Source organism: Etheostoma cragini, chromosome 2, assembly GCF_013103735.1.
Source record: "Etheostoma cragini isolate CJK2018 chromosome 2, CSU_Ecrag_1.0, whole genome shotgun sequence".
NCBI classification, from domain to species: Eukaryota; Metazoa; Chordata; class Actinopteri; order Perciformes; family Percidae; genus Etheostoma; species Etheostoma cragini.
In genome coordinates, this window is record NC_048408.1 from 5556053 (window position 1) to 5568403 (window position 12351).

At 43.8% G+C, this 12351-nt stretch overlaps 2 protein-coding genes across 3 annotated transcripts in view; both read right to left on the minus strand.

Annotated features, from left to right (window-relative positions):
* Positions 1-1598: 1598 nt before the first annotated feature.
* Positions 1599-7160, minus strand: si:ch73-109d9.3 (zinc finger and BTB domain-containing protein 18). The gene is made up of 4 exons (XM_034900321.1): positions 6305-7160; positions 6080-6222; positions 3775-3874; positions 1599-2977 (listed from the first exon to the last, which is right to left on the minus strand). The coding sequence occupies exons 1-4, from the start codon at positions 6606-6608 to the stop codon at positions 1878-1880; spliced, it is 1647 nt and encodes a 548-aa protein (XP_034756212.1). The 5' UTR covers positions 6609-7160; the 3' UTR covers positions 1599-1877.
* A 1726-nt stretch (positions 7161-8886) lies between these two features.
* Positions 8887-12351, minus strand: part of si:ch73-109d9.2 (uncharacterized protein LOC565042 homolog) — a 4964-nt gene continuing 1499 nt past the window's right edge. Inside the window, exons 2-4 of one of the 2 annotated variants that reach the window (XM_034860684.1) lie at positions 10980-11107; positions 10691-10783; positions 8887-10324 (exon numbers count right to left, since the gene is read on the minus strand). In XM_034860684.1, the coding sequence (XP_034716575.1) occupies positions 9158-10324; positions 10691-10783; positions 10980-11107 (1388 nt within the window). In that variant the 3' untranslated portion in view covers positions 8887-9157. Of the gene's footprint in view, positions 10330-10689; positions 10784-10979; positions 11108-12351 lie in introns of both variants that reach the window. The other variant, XM_034860677.1, reaches the window with a different exon arrangement.

Below are 12351 nucleotides of genomic sequence, written 5' to 3' on the forward strand. Positions count from 1 at the left end.
ACTTTTAACCAAATTTACAGACCTCTGGAACTATTACATTTCATAAAAGTATTTTCAAGACGCAATTAACCGGGTGACTAACTTACATTTAAGTTTGTGAGTTTGAGCATAAGGGAAGACCTTGTACATACATCTTTCACAAGTCCAACATGTAATTTTAGCAGGTTGACAAACACAGGCCTTGCTGTAGATGTGTTAGTGCTCAGAGCGGGCAGCGAGGGGTGTAACTGATATCATGGAAGCATTGTTTTGTATTCACAGAATAAATATTTATTAACCGAGGGACAAATGACCTATCTCCGTGCATGACTCACAACACGCTGCCTTTTTGTCCTTTGATAACATCACACCACGTCACTAGACCGACCTTTCTGGAATGCACACAAGGACTTGGGACGATCACTTCAAGAGACGAGAACACAAGGAGCATTTTTTTTATGGCAAACATCGCAAAGGAAACACTGTAGCATCACTTAAAGCTACATTGACATTGCTACGGTTTGGTTTAAAAACTAAGATCTTTTGCTACCTTTACACCTCATATTCACACCGCTCTGGCGCTTCTGAGCCCCTAAACCAGAGACATTTGAAAACACCCGTTACCATGGCAATTACCATCAACTGGCAGAGAACACATGCTGCCTCCTGTGTACCCCGGCACGCCCATGCAGAGAATACAATGATTCTGATGAGATACTGTATGCTGTTTGGTAGGGCTGCAGAATTAATCAAATTTTAATCACAATTACGATTTGGGCTTCCCACGATCAAATTTGCGCGATCTATTATTTTAAATGCGTCATTCTGTTCATCGAACGCTCCGAGTTTTTTTGCAAAGCCAATGTAGCGCTCCGTAAACCACTGTCTGATCATGTGCCAGTCAGAGTAGTTCCCTGCACCGCGCAGCTTAGTTTCTAGATGAAGACCGTCACAGAAGACGGAGTAACGGGAGGAAAATACCACAACAGATAGCAGTCGGTTACACGTCGGTCTCAAGGTTTACCAGTTTACGCAACATTTTGTCCCGTCTGTGTTGTTTTTCACACAGCAGCAGCGACCAGTGCTAGTCGGTGCTAGTTAGTGTCTGTCCCAACGCCTGGCATGTGATACGGAGCCTGCTGGACCCATTCTTAATGAGTCAGCCGTCACTCTGGGAGTACGTTCATTGCACTCCCCCTCTCTCCCTAGCATTTCCATGCGTAACATGTGTTGCAGCTGTATGTATGTGTGTTGCAGATGTGTGTATGTGTGTTGCAGCTGTATGTATGTGTGTTGCAGCTGTATGTATGTGTGTTGCAGATGTGTGTATGTGTGTTGCAGCTGTATGTATGTGTGTTGCAGCTGTATGTATGTGTGTTGCAGCTGTATGTATGTGTGTTGCAGATGTGTGTATGTGTGTTGCAGATGTGTGTATGTGTGTTGCAGATGTGTGTATGTGTTGCAGATGTGTGTATGTGTGTTGCAGATGTGTGTATGTGTGTTGCAGCTGTATGTATGTGTGTTGCAGCTGTATGTATGTGTGTTGCAGCTGTGTATATGTACAACATACAACTTCAGCATAAGAGGATTGTAGCACAATATGGATGTGAAAGCAGTTATAAATAGCCTGTGTGACTATAAAATTTGTGTTGGTTAAAATCAACAAATAATCGAGATAATTAATCGTGATCTCAGTATTGATCAAAATAATCGTGATTATCATTATGGCCATAATCGTGCAGCCCTACTGTTTGGGTTAGTTTAACTGGAGATGTGTTCTTTTACTGGAGTTAAAAACACTTGTTACCGCAGAGATCGCTTTTAGAAACTGAAACGTAGCAGTGTAAATATAGCCTAAAACACAAAAGAGTTGTCTTTTAATCTCTGGCTGTCCATCGTCATACATCCAGATGGATCCTCTGGTGGCGCTTCAGGTTACATTTCTGGGTGAAGCGTTTGCCGCACGCCGAGCAGCAGTACGGCCTCTCTCCGGTGTGGACCCGCCGGTGGGCCTTGAGGTTGCTCAGCTTGGTGAAGCTGCGGCCGCAGAGCGAGCAGCAGAAAGGCCTCTCGCCTGTGTGAGTCTGCAAGTGGGCCTTCAGGTTGCTGGGGTGGGGGAAGCACTTCCCGCATTGGCCACAGCGCAGGAGGTGCCTGGGGCTGGCGTGGGGGTGAGAGTCCGAATGGGGTGAGGGGTTGGTGGGGTGGGAGTTTGCCGACTGATGGGTCTTGATGCTGATCCACGGGGCATTGGTCCGGTTATGCACTGCGGCTTGTTTATCGCCCGGCTGAACTCGCTGGGCTGAGTGTGGGGGAGCAGCGGCTTTAGATGTGGAGGGCGTTCTGTTGAGGGGATTTAAGTTAATACCCTGAGAGCGAGCTACGGGCGGCGCCGCGGCGCTACTGTCCTTTTTCATCGGCCTGTTGAGGTGCTGCATGGCGGATTGCAGTCTGACATCTGTGCCCACTTTGGAATGCAGCTTCATAACCTCGTGCGCCGTGGCTTTGTGGGAAATGTGGTTCTGCCTGAGTGTTTCTGAACTCACTCTGCACTGTTTTACTGAGCATGAGAAAGACGCCATCCCAGACTTTGTTGTTTTCTCTTCTTGAGGCTCGCTTTCCACACAATCATCAGAATCAACGATAACCTCCCGCTTGATGGTCACGCCCGACGCATCGCCGTTTGCCGGTCTTGCCTTCGGGGACGCTGAGGATAGAAGCTGATCCCTCCCTGGGATAGCCGGAACGTGAACGGCTGCTGTGACAGAGTTTGAGCGCTCGTGTTCTGTTTGCGTTAGAGGCCAACAGCTGTCCACCTCCATCGATGGATCTGTAGCCACGTATGTTTCCTCCTGGTCTTCAGGAAAGACATACGCAGCAGAGATCTGTGGGTCTTGCTTAAAAACACCCCTCAATAATTCTTCACTGTTCTCCTGAGTCTGTTTTAGTTGTGCCTCAGTCTTCTCAGTATCACTGTGGGATTCAGGTCCTGCTTCACCTAGAATAACAAATAGAAACAGGGGTTTGTATTAATGTCTTTTCAATTGGTAAACAGTTAGCGTCAAAGCAAGTCGTTGCTGCCACAGTCAGCTCAGTATTTTGACCCAGAGCGTGAACACATCATGTAAAACATCCACTGAAATAGTTCTTCTTTTTTATCTTTTTGAATCTGCCTGTGTAAGAGGATTGATGAAGTCCAGTGTTTCCCAGTAGTTACCTTGACTGTGGTGGCCCTAATGCATTGAAACAGCCCAGGACACACATGTGACTACGTCCACTTTTCACTTTTGTTAACAAAGAGTACATGCAAAAAACATGGTTCGTGAATAAGATTAAAAGGATTATATTCACAGAAAGCATAAAATATGTTACGTGTCTCTCGTATCAATTAAGAAATTGTGAGGGGAAATTACTTTATTCTTTGATTTTGTTGTATATATTGTATATGTGTATATATCCGCCGGATGACTCGCTGCAGACGTTTAGACCTTTAGAGCTTATCTTAACCATGGCAACCAGCATAGCGGCCTCGTTTTCCCCCCTTTAACTCTCTTGTCCAAAAATTACCACGTCCGGTTAAAAGAAATAATTGCAAAGCAGTAGTTCACAAACCAATGTGTGACACCATTGTTGTTCAATCCATTATCCATTATCATAAACAAGGCTCTTTTTCAATAAAATGTGTCATGTGTAAGATTTTATGTATCATAAAGTTTCACTATGTATAGATAAAAGATGTTTAAACTTAATATGCAAAGAAAACAATCGACCTAGGTGACACAGCACAACACTCACCCTCAAGGGGACCGCTGCTATGGACAAAAGAACAAGACGGCTTATTCAGTTTTTCTTCCTTCCCATCCACATCCGCTGGCAACACATTGTCTTCTGTTGTCTGAAAAGCAAAGACAACATCTGGTTTTGTTAGTTGAGCTGGGCAAAGCGCTGGGCAGATTTGTCTCGTAAGAGAAGATCCGCGGAAAGCCTTGGAGGAGGGGTCGCAAGTCCACAGAGCATTCCTGCACGGGAGAGAAATGGGCTCTGGTTTTTGGCATTTCTTTATACCAATCGCCATCGTCCGAGGCTGGGCTAAGCGCCTGTGGTGCAGCTGCAAAATAGCCTCGGGAAGGAGCTTGTTTTGGTGGAACATGTGCACGTTCAACGCGTTACTAAGTAATGTATTAATGTAATATTATTACTATTCTCTGAAATGGGTAATGTAAGGGATAGCAATTTCCAAATCAGTATATATAATACAGTTAATTATCCAAGTAATGCAGCGTCATCAGAATGCAATTAATTTAATGTCCCAGGTCGGGTCGTGACACGTACCCTTGTCGTAATTTAGCGCGGTGCAGGTCAGAGCCAGGGCAGGTCACGTCAGCTACTAGCCCTAAAATCTATGTGAAGGATGGAGAATGACGGAGAGAGGAATACCTTCAACAGCTGAAAGGAGAATTCCGGTTGATGTCAACACGTAGCTGTGTTGTTTGTAAGTTTGGAGTAGTGTAAGTAGAGAGAAAAACCAAACCAATCGGTGGTGCCTACACCGTGTTATCCTCCTGCTAGAGGTAGCACCCAACAGGCCTAAACAGGGCAAGTTTTTAAAAGGTTTTTAGCCTCTAAACATGTTCAAAATGTCATTACCAGTGTTTACCTAGGTGAAGTGATTCCTTCTGAGGGAACACAGTGAATATGACTGCAGTAAAAGTGACAGAAAGGCATAATAATTGTTCTAATTTAGCTGTTGGGTGCTATCTCTAGCAGGAGGATAACACGGTGTAGGCAGCCCCGATTGGTTTGGTTTTTCTCTCTACTGACAGCGTTCCACATTTACAAACAACAGAGCTGCGTGTTGGAATCGACCGGAATTCTCCTTTAAGCTGTTGTCGTGATATAAAGGCTTTGATCCGAGTGGGAACATCAATGACATCCAACGTGTCACTGTTAGCAAAGCGGCGTCCATCTTGTCCTCCCTCGAACGAGTTAGTAAGATGATGAGAATCTGCGTAGCCAGCTCCCTTTTATAATGTAAGCCTATGTGAAACTCAACAAAAAACTATACATGTATGTGTGTGTGTGAATGCAGAATGTTTGCAGTTCTTTAGTTCGGATGATTGTTGACTCATGTAAGGTAAAGTATTGTTTGAAAGTTCAATAAAGTTCTAAAGAAGCTGGCTGAACTGGTTGCTTTTATTGGGAGGGGGCAGTGAAAGTATTACAATATGAGTAACGTAACTAATAATAATACAAATAATTCTAATAATAAGTCAAAAGAAAGTTAACATTTTACTTCTGTTAAGAGTAATAAGTAAAAAGTAGTCTATATCGACAACGCTTTTAATTTCCGGGATTGTTCATGTGCAGCCGGTCCTTCTGCCGGACTTCCTTCTTTCAGGCTGGATATCCGCTACCTTCCTCTGTCTTTGTGTTGGCGTTCTAAACTCTGGTGGATTCATGAGGACTATGGTTAACTACTCCTCCTCTGCAGGGGAGATCCAGACAGCTAGCTAGACTATCTGTCCAATCTGAGTTTTCTGTTGCACGACTAAAACAACTTTTGAACGTCCACACGTTCCACCATTTCCTTCCCGAAGCTATTTAACAGAGGCAGCGCGGCTCCTTCCGCCGCTAAAGACCAGACAAGACCAACAAACCAGAGCATGTTTTTCTTCCATCCTGGATGGCTGTGGACTAGCCTCCTCTGCAGCACTGCGGAGGGTCTAGCAATGCAAATGTAAATGTAAATGTGCTGTATTTATATAGCGCTTTTCCAGTCTTAACAACTGCTCAAAGCGCTTTTACATCTACAGGGAACATTCACCATTCACACACATTCATACACATTCATACACTGTGTCCGGGGCTGCCGTACAAGGTGCCACCTGCTCATCAGATAAACATTCACACACATTCAAACTCCGATTCGCAGCACCGGGGCAACTCGGGGTTCAGTGCCTTGCCCAAGGACACTTCGACAATGACTGCAGGGGCGGGGATCGAACCACCAACCTTCCGATTGGCAGGCAACCGCTTTACCACTGAGCCACAGCCGCCCCGCTGCGAGACTAAGTAAAAGTAACTTGCTCATGTGACCCACCTGTGACTTCCTCTCCAGGCTGAGAGTGGATGCAGCATTGTCTGCTCCCTGTGTTGACTCTGGTATGACATCCTGCGTACGGCTTATTGTCCACCTTTCCACATAGTCACCCTCTTCTTTCACACCACAGCCCCCCAAAATGTCTGGGAACAAATGGATGCTGAAGCAGTATAAAACATAATACAGAGTTTTGCATACCTACATAAACATGTGTCTTGTTCTTACCATCCTGCTGTTCAGTGGGCCTTTCTTTTGCACTGTGAGTGGACAGTTCCACATCATCCTTGGCACAGTGGACACACCTGCCAGTTTTCCCTCCTTCTTTCCCCCCTTGGTCACTTAATTTCCTCTCGGCCCGTTGCAGCTGCATCCTCAGGGACTCCACCTCCCGGTTCCTGCGCTGCACCTCCTCCAACAAGCCATCCTCCACTAACCTGGTGACCTCGTACATGGCTGTCTTCACCACAGTCTCCATCACATCCAAGAGCTGGGTCTGGAACGTTACCACGAGGGTGTCCAGGTCCGACATGATAGACTGTCGGTGTCTTTAGAGGACTTTATGTTTAGCGTTAGCTAGTCTTGTGAAATGCTATCACAGGCTGTTAAGGCTGTGTACACCATAGACGTTGAGCAGTCTATCCAACTATACATCCACTTGTTGTTGTGGGTGTTTCAGATAATGAGTAGCTAATACTTTAATTTATGGATATTCATAAAACTATAAACGTTAAAAAGCTGGACTAATGATGCCCAACGATCTTTTCACGAAATGCCTTGTTAATTTAAAATGTCATTTACTGGGACTCTTCAGCTTTAGCTAAGGTAGCATTCGTAACGTTATGCTAACTGACGTTAACGGCGTCAAACCGTCAACAACCCGTACGTCTCTACGAATTATATAAACCATAGTCGAGCCTAACGTGTTAATGATCTATTTAACCATTTATTAATGGATTCCAAGAGTAACGACTGTTTAGTTTAAGCAAAGGCGAGCTAGCTTTTCAACAATCGCTTGTTGATATATTAGCTACATCCATGTTGTGGTGGTCCTTGTTTTTGCTCGTGACGTCGTCCACAACGCAGTACGGTGGCCTTACTGTTAAAAAAACAAAACGCGATTTCAATCAGAAAAGACCCATAGGCTGCTCAGAGCAGTCAATTCTACCTTAAACTGATTGTTTAAAACAGGAATGCATTTAAGATTGTGAAAATATTATGTCCCCATACGACCAAGGTCCCTTTTAATGCTTTATTGAAAGGAGGCAAACAATTGAGACTAACATAAAAAGTATTTCATTTTTTTTAAGTTTGATACTTCCATCCGAATTTAAACTTGGCCCCTACATTTTAATATTATTTTCCCAATATACAATTTTTAGTTACTTTTTTAATTTATTTTTTATTTACCTGACATATTTAGCTTACCAAATACTGCATTTAGGCAGATGCCTGGGAACATTTGTTTTTCTCAATTCTGTTTGGCCAAATTGCAAATGTTATGTTTTGACCAACGCTAACCATTTGGGAGTGGTGTAAAGTCCCCACAACGTGACTAGGGACCAACTCCAGTTATGAGCCTTAATATTCAAATACATTTGACATATTTTGTAGAAATGGAACACCCAGGCAAACTCTTACAACACCGAGAAGAGCACGCAAACGGCACTCAGATAGACCCCGGCTACGCACCTACTTACCATGATGCCAGAAAAGGGCCGATTAGATATGAGGCTACCGCTCTGGCGCCCTTTAAACCCACCTCTGATGTCTAAACTGCTTTCTCTCCTCTCGACCACCTTCTATCCTTCTAGCAAAAGAAAGGCTTCTCATCAACCCTCTCTTGAAAAAGAGAAACCACTGGAATGCCATCTAGAGTACTAATGTATCCAAGAATGCTGCGAAGGTTTCCCTTGTTCTCTGATCTATCTAGCTTGGCCTGCCTTAGGAAAATCCCCATGAAACTAAACCCTGTAGCAAGACTAATCCATGAAATGGAATTTTCCATTAAAGTTTGATCTAAATAAGTTTAAAAAGTAATTTATGAAAAGAAGCAAATGTTAGACAAAATACCAACAGACATAATTTGTAGTTTAAGTTTTAATTTGTGATGGTATCACAAGAATAGTTTCGCATTGCCAGACCTCTCTCCAAAGCGATGTTGAGTAATGTCTGGCTCTAACCCAGATACATTGCATGATAGGAGAATTTCTTTCTTTCTTTTTTGAACTCTGGGTTATTTTCATTTCTTTAAACCAATCACAAATCGTCTTGGGCAGGGCTGAGCTCCAGATGCTGAGATGGTGGCTCTGAAAATGATTCTTGGGAAGGAACTTTCTTTGGTGAAACATTTCCACCCCTCAAAAGAAAATGCCACATTCAAGATTACATTAATTCAACACTTACTTACAATACAGTAATGTGAGCGATTTAAATGAGCTGATACCTAGTTAACTTGCGTTAACAGTGTATTGCTGTGTGTATTTTGCCCGTAGGAAGTCCCACTCAAATCGGTCCCAAAATGTCCCAGTTTGAGAGACAATGCCGTGAACATATTCAATGTTCATCTTTACAACAATTCCCCGAAATAACCGAGCAGGCCTGCCTTGATGGATGATCAATATTTTCCAAAAAAAGCTTGAAGTTTGTGGTTGTTTCCCAAAGATAATGGAGTTTGAGAACAGTAACAAAGAGCAGAAGGAGAGGAACATCCTGCTAGGCCTGCTCTTCTTTTATTCTCAGATCCTGCAATTATCCTGGAAATGGACTGTCGTTGACCCAGACTATCACAAAAATAATGTCACTTAGCCTTTTCTAACTTTTACAGTCATTTTTGCAGTAACCAAAGATGGAGCAATAAATGGGTACAAATAAGACATATTTAACAAACATGAGAAACATAATTTATCTTTGTTGTTTTCCATACCAATGAAAGGTTTTTAAATGAAAGCCAAAGAACTTGGAATTTATGAGAAAAAAAAGAATCCATGGGCCATAAATAAAAACATTGTTAAATCTCTCTCATACCATCAACAATCTTACACTTTCTAACGCTCTCGGTCTCCCCAAACGTCCCTCGTCTTATAGATTTGTCATGTGTTTCCGCTGATGTGATTTCAGATGATCCAGGCGTTTGAAGCTGAGCCCACATACAGTGCAGCAGTATGGCCGCTCCCCGGTGTGGGTACGCTGGTGCACCTTCAATATGTCCGCCCGTGTGAAGCTCTTATCACACATGGTGCACCGATGAGGTTTTTCCTGTGTGTGAATTCTCCGGTGCAACTTCAGATTCCAGAGGCGGCTGAACTTGTTCCCGCATACAGTGCAGCAGTAAGGTTTGTCAACCGTTTGGCCACACTTATGTGTCTTTAGGTCAGAGAAAGAAGGAAAACCTTTACCGCAATGGCTGCATAGGTGGAGCCCCTGCCCTGAGTGAATCCTCTGGTGGACTTTGAGGTTGCACGCTTGGGTGAAGGTCTTTCCGCACTGGGTGCAGGAGTACGAGGGCGCTTGTCCGGTGCCTTTGTGTGTCTGCCTGTGGGCCTTTAGTGAGGCCGAATCCGGAAAGGACGTGGAGCACTGGTTAGAAGTGTCTCTCCTCCCTGCTCTCCCTCCTGCCTGATGCTGCAGCCTCTCTCCCGAGTTTAAGGAATCACTGTATGCGCCTGAGGGCCCATACATATCCTCTGTGCTGTCTAAAGACGGGTCAATGTGAATGCCCTGGCCCCTGAAGTTCAACCTGCCGCTTGGATCACCAGACCCATGTTGGGGGTACAATATAGTCGGGTCCTGTAGATACCCTTCTTCATTAATCAATAAACAGCTGAGCTCTCCGCTTACATCGATGTTAGTCCTCAAGGGGGAGCCTGCAGGTGAACCGTCCGCGCCCCTTTTAGTCCGTGCGGCACCCGCTTGGTAAACGTGATGCTCGACTTCTTCTGGTGCTCCCACGTCCCTCTCATAGTCCCCCATGTAACTCAGATCCTCACCCAGGTGTGATGGTGATCCTTGTAACCCATCCAAGTTACCCATGTCTATCATATTTGAGTTTCCATAGTCAGTCTTGTCAAAGCCACCCAAATCTTCCATACCATACCTTCTCTGGAACAGTGGTTCAGAGGGGTCAACTGAGTGTCCATCTTGGCCTGATTCTGGCCTCTGATTATAGCCAGCTTCCCAGTTCACATGGCACTTTGGCAGCTTCTGGTCGTCAAAACGCTTGCTGGGCCCCGGCAGACCTGATGTCTCGGTTTCTGACCAATGAGAGGGGAAAAGCATTTTCAAACAGCTTTGGATAAATGGCTATAGGGTATACGATGACTGACGTACCATATGAACATTACAAATAATAACTTTGAAGCCAATGTTGAGAAAGTGCATCATCTGTTGTATAACTTTCCTATGAACCAGAACTGTCAGACTATAACCTTGCATGTGATAGACAATTATGAATTGAATTGAATTAATAAACAGGATATGATATGAATATGATTAAAATAGCTTTTTTGAAAGTATGTACAATACTAGTCAAAGGGTTTGACACGCTGTCTCAGTCACTTGAATGGGAACGCGTGTCCAAACGTTTGACTGGTACTCTATTTTAACAGACTGACCATCCAAATTGACTCCCCATCTCTCTTGGGACTCATTTATTTCTGGCGTGATCTGAATGGCTTCCTCCTTGAGCAGTCTATCCAGCTTTTCATCCTGTACACATGGAGATGGCAGACAAGCAGAAAGACAACATTTCATTAGTACATGAGGTTTAACTCTACGCCGCTCAAGAGAAACCATAAGATTGGCAACAGGTAGGTCTGATACTACAGCATTTTAGAAGATACACAAAAAAAACATTTAGACCCTATTTACTGAGGCTAAAATAGTGTAACAAACTGCCCTCTACCTGTGGTGCCTTGATGGCTCTGTGGGCCTCGGGTCTTGCCTCTTCCGCGTCATGGTGTGTCTCTCCATCACTGCCTTGCAAGCTATTTATCTCTTCTTGCAACACACTCTCCTGTTTAAAACTTTTTTCTGTAGTAGAAGATAGGGAAATTATATACATTTTTTAAACTGAAGAGCATTCATTTTCCCACTTGCATTGAATCAAGAAAGGCTCAGGTGGGCCAAACATGGGTGGTCATACTCCACCCGCATTGAGTATGACTTTCAGATTATTAATAATCAACGTTTTCCCTTAGTTCTTAAACGTTTAAAATGTCTATTTTTTTTTTGATTTGGCTTTATTCACTGACTTCATTAAATCAGCCTTTTTTAATTATCTCCAATATATATTCACCAAACTTCTAACAACAAGAAGTTTACATGCAGCAATATAACAGTAACAATGAGCTAGCAGCTACCTAATGTTGATGTTAGCTAGCACTAGCTAATACTAGCAACCTCTAGTCTGCGAATAAATATTTTAGGCTTCATTTAATAAACATAACCTGTAGTAGTACACAATCGTATGTATATTGTTTTTATTACAATGTTACATTGCATATTTATTTATATTTCTTACTGTTAATCACCAGCATCCGTACAGTATCAACAGGGGACGCCATTGTTGTTCATGTGCGTGTGACTAACTGGGAGTACAAAGCTCTGCTACCAGTTCACGGGTAGTAAAATATGGGTTTGACTGCCGTTTGTGAAGGTTGTGAAAACCCAAGATACGGGCTGCCTGGAATGCGGCATAAGACTTGAATAAAGAAGACATGTGGAGGAGCCAGGGATGCAATTTAAAAAGGTCCTGTGGCATGAAAATTTTACTTTATGTGTTTTTTTAAACATTAGCATAAGTTCCCCCGGCCTGCCTATGGTCCCCCAGTGGCTAGAAATTGTAATAGGTGTAAACCTAGTCCCGGGTATCCTGCTCTGCCTTTGAAAGAATAAAGGCTCAGATGGGCCGATCTGGAATCTTGCCCCTCATGAGGTCACATGGGGCGAGGTAACCTTCCCTTTCTATGCTTTGCCCACCCAGAGAATTTGGTCCACCCATGAGAGAGAGACATCATGGCTTTCAAACGCGCAAAGTGGCAGTTGGTTAAGGCCACACCCCCAGTCTCCACCTTGCCCCACCCTCTCCTCAAAAGCTACAGAATCACAAATGGTACATCCTAAGGAAAGCTCATTGTGGGACTGGCTCTAGTGGCTGTAGTTCTGCACCAAGGCTGAATTTGGGGAAAGATACTTCCGATACAGTATTAGGGGACCACTAAGGTCTATATAAAAGAGACTTCAGAAACAGTATTAGGGGACCACTAAGGTCTATA

Coding starts and splice junctions, on each gene's coding strand:
- si:ch73-109d9.3 (XM_034900321.1), bottom strand. CDS start 6,608: ATGTCGGACCTGGACACCCTCGTGGTAACGTTCCAGACCCAGCTCTTG. Junction 3,875..6,079: donor GCCTGGAGAGGAAGTCACAG/GTGGGTCACATG, acceptor TTTGCTTTTCAG/ACAACAGAAGACAATGTGTT. Junction 2,978..3,774: donor TAGCAGCGGTCCCCTTGAGG/GTGAGTGTTGTG, acceptor TTGTTATTCTAG/GTGAAGCAGGACCTGAATCC.